The sequence below is a fragment of the Pelmatolapia mariae genome, linkage group LG2 (genome assembly GCF_036321145.2).
Source record: "Pelmatolapia mariae isolate MD_Pm_ZW linkage group LG2, Pm_UMD_F_2, whole genome shotgun sequence".
Classification (NCBI taxonomy): domain Eukaryota; kingdom Metazoa; phylum Chordata; class Actinopteri; order Cichliformes; family Cichlidae; genus Pelmatolapia; species Pelmatolapia mariae.
In genome coordinates, this window is record NC_086228.1 from 32,039,728 (window position 1) to 32,060,356 (window position 20,629).

A 20,629-nucleotide genomic window follows, 5' to 3' on the forward strand; every position below is an offset into this window, starting at 1 on the left:
GCAGTTTAGCATTCCCAATATTTTGAAAATGTACACCTTTACATTATTTTTATTTTTAAGTTTACTTGGAAGTTGCCTGCAGTTTGACAGCTTCTTGGGAAGAAAGTGCAGCTTAGTCGTCCAAGCGACCAGCAGACAGTATGCTGCTTTGCTTTTCAATATTGTTTTTGCATTCAGTTTAATGTTGAAAATAACATGTTTGATTTATGCATTTATTTACTTATGCATTCATATTTAAACGACAGAAAACTAAGCCATGGTGTGGGGTTAAAGAGGTTTGTATTTGCCAATGAAAGTGTCTAGCACCATCATAAAAGGCAAAGGTTCTTGAACAAAGTAACAGTGTGCTGCGGGATCAATGAGGGATCAAGTCCTTATCGGGGCACTACTACTGACAGGGCACATACAGAAGAGTGTATATCATAAATGTTCTGCTGTCAAGGTAAAGTTCTTTGTTGTGCTGTCTATCACCTACTCTCCTATGAATGACAGTTAGCAGTAATTTAGCACAAATATTAATTTGGGAGAAAAAGGGGAAAGGAAATTGAATAATAGGACTGTTTGAACCAGCTTGCAACATTTGCACCTTTATATAGCATAGCATCAAACACAATTACAACAACTTAATGGAGAGCCAGCACATTAATAAATCTCCAGCTGCCCATGGAGTCATTATGGCTCCACTTTGCTTCACAATCTAATGGATGTGTTGTAAAGAATTACTGTTTCAACCATCAGCTAGACAATCTTACAGCTCAACAGCCCACTGATCCACAGGTCATACTAAAGCCATTAGTAAAAGGATATCACTTTATGTAAAGGTGATGGGCTCTGATATCACCTCAGCTATAGCTAGCTTAGTGCTCATGTCCATGCACTAAATGTGAAAAGAAATAACCTTCTAGTACATATCTTCTGCAGTTCAGCCAATAAACACTTTTTTAATTCAAAGACGAAGCAAACCTAAGTTTCTGTTTTTAGGCCCATCATGATTAGTATGAATATACTCTGGCTCATCTTTGACTCGAGTTATTTAACAAACAACCATTTTGTGTTCATTTCTATGTGGTATGAAATCTTGAAATATCTTGAAACATTCATGAGTTGTGACAAATATGACAATGCACATCATCTGTTCATGCTGAATATAAAAGCAAACTTAAAAATCACACAGTTCAACACTCCTCAGGAGTTTTGTTAGCATGCTAAAACTATCCCAGAATTCATAGCGCAGCCCAGCCATTTCCAGTTTCCAACAATGGTGGCAGCTACTTAGTTTTAATATTACTCTTTCTGGGTCACAAAATAAACAAAACTAAACTAATATATTTTGAGGCAAGAATGTAGCTGTGTAAACTTCACACATCTGCTCGGTTTATCAAGACATCACATATTTGCAAAAGTGCTCCGACGTTTTCGAAGACATCTGTTACCCACCAGCTCGAAGCTGACCTGGAGGTCGAGGCTCACTAGAGTCGGGGGGAAGACCGTACTCCCGGCACATTGTGCCTCGACCTCACGGTCAGCTTCGAGCTGGCGACCTCTGAAGGATGCGGCCTGTTTCGCGAGATCTCGCAAAAGTTCATCTCCATTTTTTTTCTCCAATGTCCCTTGTGGGGCTCTGTAATAAACCAGCATGTGGGAAGGAATAATAATTTTGACGTGATCGTGGAGCTAGACAAAAAGCCTGATTTCACAAAAGTTATTGAGATGCATCTCGAGAAAAGCTTGATGAAATGTCAAAAAATGTCAATGCAATCATTCTAAAAGATACAGAAATTTCATTCAAGATCACCAGAGGTACTGAGATTCATTCAGAACTACTCCATGAATGTCTGTAAAAAATTGACTCAATGACTGATCCATCCAATTTATATCTAAACAACTTTGTGGAAAAACACTGAGAGTTTTGAGGTAAACTTGGATGTTCATATGTCATCTTTTGTGAGATAAACAAAAGAACAAGGATCACTAAACATCAGTTTCATCTGGAAATTTGAAGTAATGTCAGTGGTTGATAAGGTAACATCACCTATAGTTTGTTATTTTCTTGTAATCCTGTTTCAGCCACTTTAATTTCTCTTTACATTTCTTCGCTATGAGGAGAGTATTTTTTTAGCAGGTTTAGAAAAACTAAATTGCATCTTTGCTGTCAGTTCTCTTCTTTCTGATTTGGTCCATTTTTAGGGCTCATGTTAAAAACTGTTGTTTGTATGGTAATATTTTGCCAGATCTACATTCATGTGATTGATCAAACTGTATATCTGGACAAATCACTGTACGTTTGCTTCACTCAAAGTTCCTCTTATGTCCTACTCATGTCATACTCTTACACACACACCCCAAAAACAGATCTAATAACTTGAACTTTTAGCTACGCAGTAAAAAGTTCCTCCATTGGTTCCCAGAACTTTGAAAAAGCTCCTGCTGTGAGAAAGTGTGTAGAGCTTAGAGAATTCCCATCATTTGGGGATATTAGATGCTGAAGTGCCAAGGTGTGAACTGAAGAGTGGTTATCCATTACATAACGAAAATTTGAAATTTGTGTGAATGGCTTTTCAATTAACCATCCAGTCCAGTCCCCCTACAGTGTAACCAGTTAATAATTAAAAATATGCTTATGGTTATTTTATAAGAATGACTTATTCTACTTAGTGATGGTAACAGTCACTTTCTTTAGATTAGCACTGGACACTTAACTTTTCACCACTTTGTGACTTCAGCTGTCAGTCCTTTTCCAAGTGAGTCTGCATCTTCAGCTCCACTTCTTCCTCCATTAACTGTGCTCCTTCCACCTGCATCACCTTGCAGTCTCTAATATCTTCCATTTCCATCATGTCCTCCTTCTCTTGACTCAGTGATGGGATAACCTCTACACCAGAAGTTTTTCCGCTCTGGCTCTCAGGTTGTCTAGCACCTGGTACAAAATCATCTCCTTCAGCCGAACCGATAACCCTCTTGTCTGATTCAGCTCCAAGTTCATAATCGTCTTCTTTCTGGTCTTTAGTGGCTGACTTCTCTTCTTCCACCATTGTGACAACAGAGAACTCCCTCTGGCTGTCAGGACTGGCTTTAACAATGGTCACACTACTTATTCTGCCACCTTGAGGTGAGGAGGGAGACAGGCTAGAAGGTGACAAAGGTAAACTGCTTGATCTGTCTTTAAAAAGTTGTTCAGATGAAGATGAAAGGGCAGAGCTTTTAGAGTCCCCTGCTCCAACTGGTGACAGTTTGTTTTTTTTTAGAATTCCAGGTCTCTTAAATTCTAATTTTTCTTCAGCTTTGGGCATTGTCGTGCCTTCAAGCTCTCTCTCCAGAGCTTGGGCTTGTGATGGACTACAAGTTTGTCTAAAGGATGAATAGGAAACAGGTGATTGGCTAGACATTTCTTGGTGAAGTGAGAGTTTCGGGCTTGGTGTGAGGACACGAGGAAGTTCTCCTTTTACAGCTTCTGGTGGCATATTTTTTGAGCCAACTTTGGGACTTGCTGTCACTGCTAGGGGGGATGTAGGAGTTTTTAATGAAGAAACTGAAGATGGCGTCTTGATTGGGAAGGAAGATGAAGGGGATGAATCTAGGGTTAAACCTGGTTCCATATCTGAACTAGAGCTTAGGTCAGGGAGAGTTTGAATAAGTTGAGAACCTGTCCTGGAACAGGCGTCAAGCTGACCAGTATGACTGACAGAAGTGAAACCTGGAATTGATGTGGGCATAGGTACAATGGGTGTAGATGTCTGCAGTGGACCAAATTCATATGCCTCTTCAGGTTTTATCCACTGACCCTCAACATTTACTCCCTTCTCAGATGGAATAGGAAGAGAACTTGGGGCAGAAGCAACTGTACTCCCGGATGAAGACTGGATCTTTTTACAAGGTTCAGGATTGAGCACAGTTTTAATCTGGGAAGAAGGAGAATTAAGAGAACCTGATGTTTTATTCTCCTGTTGTAGCTCAGTCTCAAGTATGGAATCAGATTTAGTGCCACACTGAAGATCAACTTTAATGTTCTTAACAGGCACGGGCTCTTCCAGCACTACAGGTTGCTGCTGAACAGCAAATTTAACCCCTCCAATATCTTTGCCCGTCTCCTCCCCTACCTTAATACCTACAGGGTCACTGCCCCGCCTTAGCCCAAATATAGTCACACTCTTTTTTCTTCTTCCCACATTTGCAGATACTCCACTGGCACTTTCTGAAGGTCGGCGGACTTCCTTAAACATGCTTCTCAGGTTGTATCCGCCATCTTTCCTATCATCGCTGTCTTGGGATTGGTCCAGCTGGTCCCCTGAAATGGCCAGTGGACTAGGACCACCATGAGACTTTTTATCAGTGTGTGTCACTCGGAACCTGAAAGGATTTCAATAAATTAATTATAAATCCTCTTATTTGTCACTACTTTATCTCTGTGTATTTTACAAAACTGTCCAGTTCTTCATTATTACCTGCCAACAGAGAAGACAGTCTGTTCCCCAGGTCGTTGCTTGGCACGTAGGGTTCTGCTTTGTCTGCGGCCTTTTTTAGATTTAATCTGGGCACAGAGGTGGCAGGAGTTGTGGTCGGTGCCTGAGTGAACTGTGTGGAGATGGGGAGGAATACCACCAATGGACTCCTTACGCAACCTGGCCATTAACATGAGAAAAGTTTTGAAATTAGATTAAATACCTTTTCTACCTTAAATAGATCATAACTTTTTATCCAGCTCAATCCCCTCAGTGCCTAGATTTTACAAGAGACATGAAGCTACCTTACAGTCTCTGGTTCTAAGATGTTAATGTCCAAATCAACCCCATATTTTGGAAAATGGGGAAAAAAGTGAAGTCCTAGAACATTTAGATCACACTTAGATTATTAGAGTCTCAGTGATGTTCACATAGGCAGATTCTTGAAGAATGCACAGATCATCCTTATAACTGGGTCATAAAATCTTCATAAAAACCACAAGGTTGTGGGGTGCACCTATTAGTGGTTGCAGGAGGGGCAAACCATGAATTAGCGAGAGGGTATTGATTTTGTTCTAGAACAGGTCTGATCCACAGCATCTCCATCACTTACAAACCTTGCTGTATATACCAGTAAAGCTAAATTGGATCATAACATGTGCATTTGTTCAACACATTTAGTGATGCAAGTACATTACACCTGACCAAATTTAAGTTCAACATTCTGAATCAAGATATTTGAATTTTTCTTAGAATAACACAGGAATGTGATTAACCTGGCCATGAAACTACTTGTTAGTCAACTATTCGATTACCTGGACGATGTGTGACTATGTGTAAAATGTGTAATTCTTTAACGGTTAATGCAATAATTGTGACGAACATCTAGAATTACAGGTCAAACTCTGCACTCAAGTCATATCTTGATTTTTATTTTTTTGATAAAAAGTAACTGTGGTGATGTACAGAGGCAAAATTACAAAAATTGTTAGAGGTCATATAAAAAAGTAAAGATTACCATGTAGTGTAACATAGCTTTAGCATACCTGGGGTCATGACGTATGCAGACATTATGGTTTCCCAACATCTCATTGAAGGCTTCCATATTTGCTAGAGGACACAAATAAAAGAAGTAAATAGTAAATTAACATGAATACAACTTCTACTGTTAGGTCCTGGGTCCGTGAACCAGTTTTTATGTATTTGGACATTTTAATTCCGGTTTATTTAATACTCTAAAATGTAGTTTATGTTCCTGGCTTTGGTTCTCCTTGTTGCGTTTCTGCTTCATGCAGTATTTGCATTTTCTAGTGTTAGATTTGTCATCTAGTTTTAAGGTTTCTGTTTCTATGCAGCTCCTGTGTTCCACGTTACATGTCACCCTTGTCATTTTACTCCCAGTCCTAGTGTCACATTCACGTGTTTTCTGCATCTTGGTGTGTTAGGTCCAGTTCCTGTTCCTGTTCCTGTCTCGTCAACCTGATTAGTGTCAGCTCTGTTCCCACCTGAAGCCTGTTCCCTCATTAAGCAAACAACACACCTCAAATCACCTCCACGCCTTTTATCTACATAATTGTAACAACATTATGAAGGAACTGCCCACTCCCACCCATGAAATAGCCTTTAAGTCAATAGTCCAGTTACTTTTGATCCCTTTAAAAAGAGCGAGGCACACGTCGAGGAGCTGAATCTCCTAAACCAGGGGTGCATCCCTACTCCAACACAGCTGAATCAAATGGTTGGATTACCTCTTCAGCATGCCGTCAAGTTTGACAAAGGCCTGATAACAAGCCAATCAAACAAGCCATTTCATTCAGGTGTGTCGGAACAAGGACGCATCTAAAAGCTGCAGGACAGTAGCTCTCGAGGACTGAAGTTGGACACCCCTGTCCTAAACCCTTCATCCAATTTGAATGTGGATACCCTTAAATGAAAGTTGAGAGTCTACATCAGGGGTTTCGAACCCCAGGCCTCGAGGGCCGGTGTCCTGCAGGTTTTAGATCTCACCCTGGGTCTTCACACCTGTATCAAATGAATAGTTTATTACCAGGCCTCTGGAGAACTTCAGACCCCTCAAAATTAAAAAAAATATTGAGAAAATATTGGTCGGTTCTGTCACCTTCATTTTGAATGATACATTTAAGGATCTGTTCCACCGTGTCCTGGTTCTCTTCATCCTCATCTGAAACAGAGTAAAACAAACACATTCATCTTCTAGTTAATAAATTCCTTTTAAATTTTGTTCTTAAAACATAAGAGAGTGAAAGTCAAGATTTGGACCTGAATGCTGAACCTGGCAGAAGGTGGCAAGCATACTAGCCAACCATCTCTGGAGCTCCACTGTTCAGGTTTACTCTGCTGGCGTTTGTCTGTACCAGCACAGCCACAAGGTAATGGGGCAATTTACTCAAAGCTGGGGATCTGGTGTGTGCCTATGAGAGCATGTCCACACACCAGTGGGTGTGGGTGCGGAACAAGTGGTGGTGGTCAGATTTCCTCAAAGTCTGCCGTAGTTCAGTCTGAAAGGTGCTCAGCTGATGTGTGTCATCAAAAAAAAGACACTTCAGTGGTTCTTAATGGCAGAAAGGCAATGTACTGTCAGGGAGAGACTTACCTACTCAGTTCACAGTGCTGCAAGCAGCAATGCTAGCCGGCACTGTAAGCTAGAGGCAAGTGATTCACATCACTTCGGTTTTATTTGTATACCGCTTATTGCAGTATAACGCAGGGAGTGTTCAAGATCAGCTGATCCAGACCCAAAAAGGAAAGCTTTAAGACTAATCTTAACATTTTTGTCAGAAGAGGGACCTGAAAGTTGAAGGCTCTGCCTCCCATTCTACTCTTTACCACAAGTAAAGTACGCTCTAACGAGGTACTATGTTACACTGAGGTCTTTAAGATAACATGAAATTTATCACGGAGGACATGAAGGGAAGCCAGTATGGAAGAAAACTGCTCTCTTTCTAGTCCCTGTCTGTACTCCCACTGCATCATTTTGGATCAACTGAAGGATTTTCTGGGAGTTTTTAGGTAATAATAATTATGATGTCAAACTAGAAGTAATAAATGCAAGTGGTAAATGAACTGGTTGTTATACAGCGCTTTTCTGTACTTTTCTATGCTTAACTGCTTTCTATCTAACATTCACACACGTACTTCAATGGATCCATCGGAGAGCAACTTGTGGTCAGTATCTTGCCCAAGGATACTTGGCATGCAGACTCAAGCAGCCAGGGATCAAACCGCCAACTTTCCGATTAGCGGATGGCCTGCTCTACTATCTGTTGAGCTACACGACTGGCATCTCAGCGCACGTGCTGGTTTTTCAGCTTCACTCTAAGACCGAATGTTTCTCATTTTAAATTTACTGTCACAGGTCTGTGACTCAGTGTTTTGCGTTTGTTGATTAATTTATATTCTTCGATTATTGTTATTCAGGGTTTTGGATATCTATATTTCTTAAGTTCTTAGTGATCCTAGTGTTTATCTTGGCCTGTGTATAACCTCAGTCTCTGGGTTTTTCTCTCTGCCTGTCTTATGTTTCCTGTTTTATTTTGGGTCGAGTACAATAACCTCAGTTTTATCTGAATTGAGAAGCAGTCAATTAGCGGTCATCCAGGTCTTTGTGTCTTTGGTGTGTGTTATCTGGCCTCATGGAAAGATGACGCTGGGTATCATCTGCATAGCAGTGAAAATGTCTGCTATGGTTTCTAATAGCAATGGGAAATATTTAGAATTCAACTGAATTTTATTTATGTAGCGCAAAATCAAAACAACAGTTGCATCAATGCGCTTCATATTGCAAGGTAAAGACCCTACAATAATACAAAGAAAGAGAAAACCCAACAACCCAAACAGTGGGAAGGAAAAACTCCCGTTTAACAGGAAGAAACTTCCAGCAGAACCAGGCTTAGGGAGGGGCATCTATCTGCCACGACTGGTTGGGGTGCGGAGAGGAAGAAGAGACAAGAGATTAATGATAACAAATGACCACATGCAGAGAGGTGTATAAACACATTGTAGGTGGAAAAGGTGAGTGAAAAACAAAACAAAAGTTCCACAGAACCCTGTGGAACTTTATAATTCCAGCCTTATTGTGTTAAGAAGACTCCCCGATTCCATGAACCAATTGGAGTCTATTAGATAGTTATGTAATAGACTAGCCACTAACCAAACCACTGCAGTGCAGTGCCTTAATATGTACAGCACACGCATACTATAATATCTGTAATAAAATATTGTGCTGGGGTCTAGCAGGACAAGTGCAGAGATAAGTCCACTGTCAGAGATCATAAGATCATTTGTAACCTTCATCAGTGCTGTTTCTGTGCTGTGAATTTGAAACCTGACTGAAACTCTTCAAATTAACCTGCCTCTGCAGATGATCTGTCAGCTGGTTTACAACTACTCTTTCAAGAATTTTCTAGATAAAAGGAAGGTTGGAGATATGCCTATATTTAGCTAAGACAGCTGCGTCAAGCAATGGCTGTTTAAGTAACAGTTTAACTACTGCCAGCCTAAAGTCCTGTGGTACGTGTAGGTATTTTGACTAACAGACAAGTTCATTTATCAAGGAAAAGATTTTTTGAGGTTAACTCAGAACAACTGGAGCGAAAAATGTAAATAAATATCAATAGTATTGAAAGCAGCTGTAGGTAATGATACATCTGCGAGATGGTTATGAATGATCTTTTCTTTAACAATTAAAACTTTAGTTATGAAGACATTCATGAAAGGAATGCTTTGCTCAACAGAGCTCTGACTTTTCAGCCTGGCTACAATCACTGATTACTAGTAAGATGTTCTAGTTTTACAATTATTTCTCCAGGCTAAATGATGATCTTTTAAATTAGTGAGACGCTATTTCCTCTCCAGCTTACGAGTTATCTGCTTTAATGTGCACATCTGTGACATGACAAGCACACGAGCACAGCCACTACAATAGATGTGTTAGCAAGCTAACAATAGCCCACTGTTTGTCATTGTTGTGGTTCTAATAAACACTTAAATAAATGAATGCAGCTTTAATCCTCTATTTATGTTACTAACAGACGCTGTCACAAACAACAAAATGTTTCTGTTCTCTCTGTATTATTGTAGGGTCTTTATCTTACAATATAAAGCGCCTTGATGCAACTGCAGTTGTGATTTGGTGCTATACAAATAAAATTGGATCATATACATTACTCATAGTACTCTAATAGTAATCTATTACAAATGTATATATATTTGTCACATGCACAATAATGTCAGTATGGCTAACTTAAACCTTAGATATTTTACTTTCTGTCACACAGCTCTTCCTTGATTAACCTTTTCTCTCCAACCCACCATCTGCATTTTCTCCTAGCTTCTCCTCCTCTTCCTCATCCTCCACGTCTGTCCGACAGTGATAGCCCTTCTTCTTCAAGAGGTGGCAGATTAGGAAGCCCAGCAGTCCCGTAAGAAAGAAAAGGAAGACCACCAGAAACATTATGTAGGGTGGAGGCGTCCCTGCCCCCACGGCTTCTAATTCAGTCATAGTGTGGCTTTAACCTGAAACAAAACAGAATCTATGTCATCCTTGAACTCCACTGGTTGGGACAGTAATGATCTAAGCAGGAACATTTTTTCAGAGGCTACAACATTAACATAAATATTAGGTTAAGAGGATAGAGAGACTCCTCTAGCAGAAGTGGACGTGAAACAGAACAGGAAGAAATGTGTGTCATACTACGTGCATGCCTCATCTGTATTAGTTAATGCTAATACCACGCACACATCTACTGTTGTCTTATTATAGACAGTTAGGCTGTGAAGGGTTTTTTTACTAACCTTTAGCATGACTACGCTTTAACAGGGTCTATGAGTTGTGAAAGTTATGTACGTGTTTTCTATCATAAACTAATTATTATTTAGTTTAAAGTTTTGTCATGGTCCTCCTGTGCGTCTCCACCATCTCTCTTTGTCTCCGTCTCTGATATTGTGCTTGTTGCTCTGTGTGTGGGTGTTTTTAACTGCCTCACAGAGGCAGGCTCCTCCTGGAATCTCCGCCCTCTGCACCTGACACCGGCCCAGTGCAGTTTGGAGAAAGTGTTTGTTGCTTGGCGGATTCTCGAGAGACTCAGAGGATTGGGAACTTGGATTCACCGACCTTCCTTCCAGTGAATTTTGTACAAATAGGACTTTTGAACTGAGAACTTCAAAAAGACTTTGTATAGAGTACTGTCTGCACCAACACTGTAAATAATCTCAGTCCTGCATTTGAGTCTGGCCAGACAAACCGTGACAAATGTACCTTTACTTATAACACCTGTTTGTTTAATTCAGAATAATCTTAAGAATTATATATGTATTATGTGTTACATTATACCTAATAATTATTCTATTAACACCAGTAATTGTAACAATTATATAATCTTTTTAGTGGTATTTTGAATTATATTAAAGATTGCGTGAAGTTTTTTTAAACATACCAACAGCAAGCCATGGAGGCAGACATGATTAACAAAAAGATCCAAAAATGTATTTTGGATTGCATTAACCCCACAAAAACAAACTCCAACAGGTGAGTAAAACATAAATCCAACTAAGCCCACAAAGGGAATCCAAAATATCCTGGAAATAGGAGTAAGAACAGGAATCATGAGGGAAAGCAAGCAGGCTGATGACACAACAAATCCCAACAAATCCCACACGTGTTCATGTAGTTCCTGAAAACATTCCAAATCATCGAAATTTTCCTTTGGTTAAAAAAAAAAAAAGCTTATGTGTAGTAGATCTTAGACAAACACCTTACAGATCTTCACAACATACAACAAAACAAAGTATGGAAAAAGGTGTCACCTGCAAACATCTCAACCACTCAATCTTTTTCCTTTTCATTTTTTTTTTTTACCATACTTAACTTTGCTTAAGTTATTGTAAAGTCTCTTAGGCTCTGCCCAGGCAACAGTTTCACCCACAAATGCACATTAATGTAAGAATATAGGTTCAGAACTCAGCTTTTTGTCTGTTAAGCAACAAATATTTCTGTAACAAATATTTCTTACCAGGTTTACTGCCTGTGTGGACACATCGGAACTTGTGAAAGTCTGCGATGTTACTAAAAAACAAGCTACTAAAAGAAACCAATAACAACAAAGCAAAAAAGCTGTTCAGATTTAGCCGATAAACATTGTTTCCAATGAGTGTGTTGGATAAGAAACTATCATACAGCGTGTGCCCCTCCAGTCTGGCTTCCCTTTAGCCCCACCTTTTCTGTCTATCTCCAGAGAAGAGATGGGGGCACAGGGCAACCACGTCCTTTTTATTCACAAAAAGAAATGTTACAAAATCTTTTAAAAATAAAGGTTTATGCCTGTAGTACAACTCGTGCTTTAATGTATGCTATAAACTGTATCATAGAGAAAGGTTAGAGTCATGTATTTGTAGTATTACTGTATATATATATATGTACATTTTACATAATGTGATTATGAATAACATACTTGCATACATCTACTGTATGGTGTAACATATGACTGCTTATCAGTTTGGCCCTCCAGCTGGCTTATCAGCATCCAGTAACGCCCCTCGCAAGCACGCACACACGCACACACACACACACACGCACACACACACACACACACACACACACACACACACACACACACACACACACACACACACACACACACACACACACACTTGTTCCCTTTAAAAATGTTTTTAAGCAGTGATAACAAATATCATTAGGATCATCTTCAAAATAGAATATCTTTGTGAACTGAATAGTTATGTGGCAATTATTCAAAATGTAAAGTTCACAGAGGAGGCAAAAATACACATTCTTTACTTGAGTAGAAGTACAGATACCTGTGTTAAAAAATACTATGGTAAAAAAAATTTAAAAGTACTGATTCAACTTTTTTACTCAAGTAAAAGTGAAAAAGTACTGTCTCTGAAATGTACTCAAAGTAAAAAGCAGCTCTTTGAAGGATATTTCTACCAGCTATTTTTGTGGAAATCTACTGGAACCTTGTGATATATTATATAATAATCAAATAATATTAATATATAACTTTATTTGTGCAGCTTGGTTCAAAAACACAGAGATACAAAGTGCTTGACAGTTTAAATTAAAGCCACATGTTCCAACACAGAGACATATAAACAGACACATCATCAACCACAGGGTTACACATTCACTTTAACATTGGGTGGGATCGCCAGTAACAATTAGAAGACCTTGATCAGAGAAGTCACTGCAGTGATAAGGTTTCAGTAGTTCTGATATATAAGCAGGGTCCTGTTTATGAAGAGCTTTATATGGTAAAAAAGGGGATTTTAAAGCTGATTCTATGCAGGACTCAGAGATGCATGTGAAAAGCCAGCTATGATAATCATGGCAAAGGAAAATGAAGGTGTTTACTAAAGGTTCCAGATGACCGAATGACAGTAAAGATTTGAGCTTTGCAATGTTTCTGAGGTGGAGAAAGCCAGACTGGGTTAGCTTAGAAATCTCAGATTCAAAATTCAACACGAGAACGTCAGCTTTACTGACACTGAGATGGAGCAGAGAGAGGCGTTCACTGAGGTACGAGAAGCTGCTGAGAAAAGTAAAGCTGTGCATCATCTACATAGCAAAGGTAAGAGTGTTAACTGAATAGCCTGAGGGTTATATCTATTTCCGCCTCTCTCTCTGCAGATAAGTCAAGCAGGACTAAAATAAATGTTCACCTTCATCCAAGCAAATAGGTCATTTTTACTGAAGCTGTTTCCATGGTGTGGGTTTGTCTACAACTAGATTGGAGTTTACCAAACATACTGTTTACCTCAACTAGCTGAAGGAGCTAATGAGCCAAAATCCATCATGGAAATCAGCTTAGACTCAGACAACAGAACTGAATGAGAGACTTGGGTTGAAAGGGCACCGACCTGAACAATGACCTGATCCTATTGATCTTCCCAGTAAAGAATTTTGGAAAGTGTTTGCAGTCATTAGAAGCTATGGCATGGAAGGCCACAAACTGAGGGGAATTAAGGAGTGTGCTGATAGTCTCAAAGAGGAACACTGGATTATGTTTATTACCATTAATCAAACTAAAAAAAATGAGATGTTCTTGGTTCTTTAATGAGTTGGTTGAGTGTGGTTAGTAACTCCCTCATGTGGAAGTTATAAAGAGTTATAACTTCAGAGGCAGAATCTTACACAGCACAATAATTAGATTATTATTAAAATATGGTCAATATGAGACATTTCCATCTGTTCTTTTTTTATTGATAAGCATCATGATTTTAAAAAAGGACACCTATTTGTACTTGTTGCAGAGACTGGGCCTCCCTTTGGATTCTGCTTTTTAATTCATTACCTGCGCTCTGACTGTTAAATACCACCAGGATTGCAGCTGAAAGAATATTAACTAAAACTGTCTTAAATATTTAATTATAGTCCTGCAGGATTTTGTCCTAGTGATAGAGTTGGACAAAATCTGTTAAGTACTTTTTTCTGACTTTCGTTCCTGGCTTCAAAAAGTGCTTGAATATTCATGCAGTGCTTTTAATACTAGACTTTTGTACAGTACTTTTCTTCTTGCACACACTAATGTCTTGTCTGCATCAGCCATGTTGCATTCAGACTGTGTTATGAACTTCTCCATATTTTAGCATGTATAATTTTCACTTCCTGTGCTATCAGTACACTTATTCATAATTATAAATGGTCAGAGGGGAAACCGCATGCTAACTTAGCAAGCTGATAAGCAGCTTTGCTCCTTCTAATTCCCAGATAATGGAAAGATAAATAATTTAGTAAACAAAAAATGCAAAACAAACAACACTGTATTCATTTTGTAACCTTTTGACCTATTTATTTTTATAAATTACATTCTTGGCGTGAGCGTTTTGAGTGCATACTACCAGAATTGTCATCAGTGACGATTTGCCTTTGCTGTATTTAACATTTAATTTAATACTGTATTTAATTGAAATACTTACTCCTCAGTGTTGCACTTCTCTGTCTACAGTCTGTATTCTCAGAGATTTTCTTTCCTCTTCCTCCTACTTTTCAGTCCCAGCCTCTCTTCCTTTCCTTTTTATGGATATCTGTTAAATGTCTGTTTTTCAGAGTGAATACTCCAGGGGCTAAAGGGAACCCCAAGAGGAGTAATGTCTCATAGTTTGTTTGTTTTTCTAACTGAACTGTTCATTCTGTTCATTTATTTGGCTATTGTTCTCATGTAGAAGAACATGCACTAAAGATGCATTTTTATAGCAGTCTATGATGAAGCATTTACACACAAAACTATACATGGATACTTGTGCACTCACTCTGAAATCTGGCAAAGTTGATGGGGGAGCCATATTTAGCCTCACTTGGTTTTCTGTAGACAGCTAGACCTTCACCTGCTCCCAGTTATATTGTTGCAGCCTTGATTGCCACAGCTTCAGTCTTGACTCACTCGTCACATGGCCTTCGTGGATGACAGATGCCTATTCGGTTGTTTTTTCTGAAGTTTCGACGACTTTTTCTCTATGAAATGTTTTGTGAGGAATTTTTCATAATCAGAATGGAGCATCTGAGCACAGAGGAAATTTGCTTGTAAATTTAGGATTTTACATTATGCTCATTTTGGAGTATAATTGACATCTCAAAGGACTCTAATATCCAACTTGTAAATGTAACACTCAGCATTTCATCTAACTTCACAGTAAAAACATTTTCTGTCATATACAAAAGCAAATGTCATTCCAAAGAAATTCAGCGAGCGCCTCCTACCCGACTCCCACTGAATCAGCAGATTTTTTTTAATGATAACTTAAACATATCTGATGTAGCCATGAAAATGATTTGCCTTTTTCTTGTATGAAACTTTATGAAACCTTGTACACAGCTAGCTACATACTTTCATCATTTTTTAATCTCTCATAACTTCTTAAGTAGAAGACTTGGGCACAAATCATTTTCTAAAGCCAAACTCTCTTTTGGCTTTAGCAAGAACGAGCACTAAAAACACGTTTTTAAAAACCCAATAAAACACATTACAAATGCTGTAATAGTTTTGATCAGCCATCTATACCACATGGTGATATGACCCTTTAAATATACAGAAAAAGCACTATTCAATTTTCCTCAAATAAACGATCGAAAACAGATCTTCTCAGGATTCACACAGACAAAACCAGACACAACATCCATCTAGGATCACAAATCAGTTTTGCTACTAAAGCTGCTGTGATATATCTCATAAGAATGATGCTCAAGGTCAGTCATGGAAAACAGGCCTTCATTTCTGGCACTTGCAGTGGATGTAACGTTTGTTTCCCTGTAGATTTAAACAGAGCTTAAATTTGTTTTCCAGCCACGAAAACCTTGTATACCCGTCTCCTGTACGTAGAAGTTACAAGGGATCAAACCTTCAGTAAAAAGAATACAGTTTTAAGGCCCTGTAACTAGGATCATTTTAATGGATAAGTGGAATGGAAATTGTACAATAATGATACGTAATGTACAAAAAAAACCCAACACATTCTGAGGACATCAGGTGAAACTCTCAGAATGACTGAGACACATTATCACACTAACAGTCTCCTCTCTCTCTCTCTTCCATCTTAAAGAACCAAAGAGCTCAGAGAAGCAGAGAGATGACTCAGCATCATCATGACCTCAATAGTATCTCTTCCCTGTTTGTTTCACGATATGCTTGCAACGCTGCCTTACGTCAAAGAACGGTGACATCAAGATCTATAACAATTTCCATGTGCTACATCAGAGAGGGAGGAGGAGAAAGTTCTAGACCACTCTGTTGGTAGTTTAATATTAACTTTATTCTATTTCTATAATTAGCTTTTAAAATGTCCATGGATATGAAAAGTAATTGAGCGGCAATGACTAATTTTACACAACCACTTGTGTGTAACTCCCAATGTGTTTAATACTCAACCTAGAAACTGGTTAACATGAAAGTACTGCTAGTGATAATACAACTGGTCAGATGGGAACACGTTTACATCATTCTTGCTTCTCTATGTTGTCTTTTATTGTCTGCATTTAACAGTGGAATTAACTGAGATAACTCTGGTCCCACCATACATATTTAAATGAACTTCTTTCTAACTGGACCAGGCTTTAAGGCACTGCAGCACTAGCTTCACTTTTCAGCCATAGATGTTATCTCAGTCTTTTATATACAGTCTATGTTTCCAATATTTTCACTTTTTCACACTTTCGAGTATAAAGGGATAATGGAACACTGTGTTGCATGAGCCCGTGCATAATTCCCCTCCATGGTGGGAGGAATGCATCACACCATTTCTTCAGATTTGTCAGCAGCTGTACTCATGCTGGCAAGGCTCTTTTTTAACTTAAGTCAAAGGTTTTGTAGTGGATTCAGATACAATAAGTTGGGAGGGCCCTGAAGTCCACATATTTCCCTCTTGAGCTTATGAAAATATAATAACTTTGCCTTGTGGCATGAAATAGCTAGAAATAGCAACTGATATTAAACTGTCACCATAAAGTAGCGAACATGGTCATCAGTACTTAATGTGGTTGCAGCATTAAGACCATGATTGATTGGTATTAAAACTGAAACTGTGCTTTAAAACAAAACAAAACACTATTCCACATATCATTACGATGAGCGACGAGTACTAGGCAGGTTAGGCAGTGGGTCCATGCTGTTGACTCCAGATCCTAAGCCCCCCATCTGCAATCTCAGCAGAAACTGCAATAGCCAATTAGCAGCCTGTTTCACAGTCATACCTGCCCCCCTTCATCACATCGGTTTTGTTTTGTTTTTCTAAACCAAAATGGCAATATGAACACACTCATCTCTAGGCATTTCCTAGTTAGTTAGTTAGCTAGGACTAATTAGGCAATACTTAGCTGTATATAGTTAGACAACAAAGCCCATTAGTTTTGGCTGGAAGCATACATTTAGTACCATCATACTGCCATCATAATAAGCTGTAACAACACTGTAAACTAGTAGCACAATTTCAAGTGTTTATGTTCATCTTAACCACAGACTGTACGTAAACGTTGGACACAGCCCAATGCATTTGGTTAGTATTTTATGTCAGCTGCCATCTTGGTACCCTATATTGCCAAAAGTATTCACTCACTCATCCAAATGCACTAATTCCTTCCATTGCCACAGGTGTATAAAATCAAGCAGCTAGGCATGCAGATTGCTTCTATAAACATTTGCTAAAGAATGGGTCCCTGTCAGGGACTAAGACTGCATAGAGCCGCTGCACCCAAGCCTTACATCACCAAACACAATGCAAAGTGTCGATGCAGTGGTGTAAAGCACGCTGCCACTGGACTCTAGAGCAGTGGAAACACGTTCTCTGAAGTGACAAATCACGCTTCTTGCTGGAGTGAATGAGACAAAAAAACACTAACCTGGAGAGTGTTTGTTTATGTCACTGGGGATGTTACTTGGGGATGTTTGAACTGATTTTTTTTATTCATAATATTTCTTTGGACCTTCTGTTGTTCTTATATTTTCATTTTACACCCAGTTATGAACAGCACATGGCAGTCATTTCTTTAAGTAGCTGAAATCATTCATATAGTTCTGTATATACAGCTTGAATCATATCAGCATGAGTGCAATCTGATAAATATTTGACCAGCTTCCTGTGGGGGGGCTGGGAACTCTCCCACTGCAAAGCCACGAGGAGAGGAAAACCATTCCAGGGAGGAGTGATTTTTTTTTAATTTTGGGCCAGAAAATCATTAATCGTATCTTAAGGTCATTAAAGACCCGTTGGAGCTTACCTCTTAGCATCAAACACACCGACTTGTTTTTAGCACCGATCATAGATTACGACATCGCTCTCTGATTGTATGTGATCCAAGAGAATCACCAAACATAATTCGGAAATGTTAAACTTTTATAAGTGTCTTTGAAAAAAACCCTGCAAATATTTTATTGAATCAAAGACAACTGTCTTCTCAATCGGCTCACACGGGATCCATATTCCCCGTTTCCGAAATGTACTGGCAGTCCACAGCCTGAGAATGGTCCCTGTTTTGTGAAAATTTCTAAAGTAAATGTAACACTAAGATTGGACGAATTAGTGAATCAACGTCAGCCGAATTCACAAGTGCTGCCAATATATTCCTAAAATGCCGAGCACTCTATTTTATTCGATAAATGTGCCATCTGAAACGGCACAAAACTTTAAATCCTGGTGATTCGTAATAGAGTTTGGCGCGTAATTTTTCTTAGCCACGAAAGGCTACAGTACGGCGTGTTTCGGGTCTATGGTCTATGCCATCATCTACCGTAGCGCTGATTCACTCCATTATTCAGCTCACCTGGTCAACAGCAGCAAAAGCCCACCAGCATCCTCGTCACTATGCTCACATTCCGATACCTGAGAGGACAGCGGTCCTCCCCACCCAGCGTGAGAACGTCTCCTGAAGGTTAAATACTTATGAGGCAGCATCTTAAGGTACCACAAAACAGACACGCCTAGCTCGGATCCTCACCTTCAGCCAGGCAGGCTGGGACACAGCCTGGTCCTCTCACACTCAGTGTACCTGCCGGTTTTGATAACGTCCCATACTGCAGCCTTCTCTCCGTGTCCTCTGGCCCGAAGGGGACGATGAGGTTTGCTGTCAGCTGAGGAGAGCAGGATGACAGGAAGCTCGGAGGCATCTGTCCGTGTGCTCCATAGGCAGCTAATGCTGCAACTTTGAATTTAACCTTTGTGTCTCCAGACAGAGTCAGCTAAGCTGCAGGCTGACTCTTTATGTTTCTGTTTCTGCTCGTTTAAAGATGTTGTCAGGTGGGGACATGAATATTTGATTTTTCAAAGCCATTTTTCAGATAGACTTTTATTATAGACGTGGCTGTTAAAAGAATAAACTAAAAAAAAGTCGTAGGCTTTAAGTAAAATAAAATGCACATGTTTCCACAGCTAAAGAGTGTGACTGGCCTTTGGGCCAGTGGCCAGCCATTCATCAGAACAGATAACAGCAGTATCTCTGGGGATGTGAGGAGTTATATCTACAATCTTTGTTTATTGTCCAGCTGGATCAGCTCACCATTCCTTCTTGTTTTCTATTATATGGTATTCTTCTCATTAGTGCTTTTTAAAATAGACCTAATATGCTTTGTTTGTTGTCATATACAGTGGTATTTGTTATAAGGAACCCCATTAGCTTCCACAACAGTGGTTGCTCCCTTTTTTCTGTACAGAAATCTAAACCAAAGCTACAAAGTTTGAAGATTCATTTTCTGATCTTGAATATTGCAACTTTTTCCTATGAAAAACTGTTTGCCCCCTTCCTGATTTCCTATTTTTTTCTATGTTTGATTATTTAAATATTAATCATATTTGCTATTTAATTCCTATATTAGACAACGATAACACAAGTAAACACTAAATTTCTGTAGCCACACCCAGGTCTGATTACTGCCACGCCTGTTATTAATCAGGAAATCGCTTACAAAGGACATGGCTGACAAAGTGGAGTAGACCAAAAGATCCTGAAAAGCCAGATATCATACCATGACCCAAGGTAATTTAGGAACAAATGAGAAACACGGTAATTGAGATCTCAGAGTCTGGACGAGATTATAAAGCCATTTCTAAAGCTGTGGGACTCCAGCAAATGATAGTGAGAGCCATTATCCACAAATGGCCAACACTAGTGATGTGCAAATCAAGCAATGAACCAGTATTGAACCACTTCATGAGTTGTACAGAAAACAGATGAATTCATTAAAAGCTTTGTTTCAGTGACATCTAGTGACAAAATAGGGAACAGCAAAACAATGTAATCGTGTGCTGAGTGTAACGAAGGTTTGTGTGAATGATATAAATACAATTTTGGATGAATTCACAGATCGGTTGATTCTATACATGTATGTAAGAAAGTGTGCTTGGAGAAACAGAGGGTGTGATTATGTTCATGGGATTGGGATTTTTAGATTTTTAATGACAAAAAAATTTTTTTCCACTGCTTTTCTTTATTTTCTTGCTGACAACTTCTCCAGCTTTCGAAAACACACGTTCACATGGCACTGGGGTGCTACAAAGTTTCTCATGTTACATAGCAGTATCGATGATTTTGACGACTTATGTGATTCAAGTGGTCAAAACATCGCGTGTGATTTTCTGCACTGAAGCAAGCTTTGAGGCGGTGGTTCGAGGAAAATGCAACTTCAAGTTAGAAGCTTGTATCAGAGCATTGGTGTCATGTGGCCATC

General features: G+C 39.1%; 1 protein-coding gene across 3 annotated transcripts; it reads right to left on the reverse strand.

The window, feature by feature from the left end:
• Positions 1-33: 33 nt before the first annotated feature.
• On the reverse strand, positions 34-19,075 carry rell2 (RELT like 2). 3 transcript variants are annotated; one of them, XM_063498941.1, is made up of 6 exons: positions 18,904-19,075; positions 9,771-9,974; positions 6,559-6,621; positions 5,486-5,549; positions 4,443-4,619; positions 34-4,347 (listed from the first exon to the last, which is right to left on the reverse strand). In XM_063498941.1, exons 2-6 carry the CDS (start codon positions 9,958-9,960, stop codon positions 2,727-2,729), a joined length of 2,115 nt encoding a protein of 704 aa, XP_063355011.1. In that variant the 5' UTR covers positions 9,961-9,974; positions 18,904-19,075; the 3' UTR covers positions 34-2,726. The 3 variants fall into 3 exon arrangements, with proteins under 3 accessions (XP_063355011.1, XP_063355006.1, XP_063354998.1); XM_063498936.1 differs by lacking the exon at positions 18,904-19,075 and adding an exon at positions 18,730-18,849; XM_063498928.1 differs by lacking the exon at positions 18,904-19,075 and adding an exon at positions 11,471-11,648.
• Positions 19,076-20,629: the final 1,554 nt, after the last annotated feature.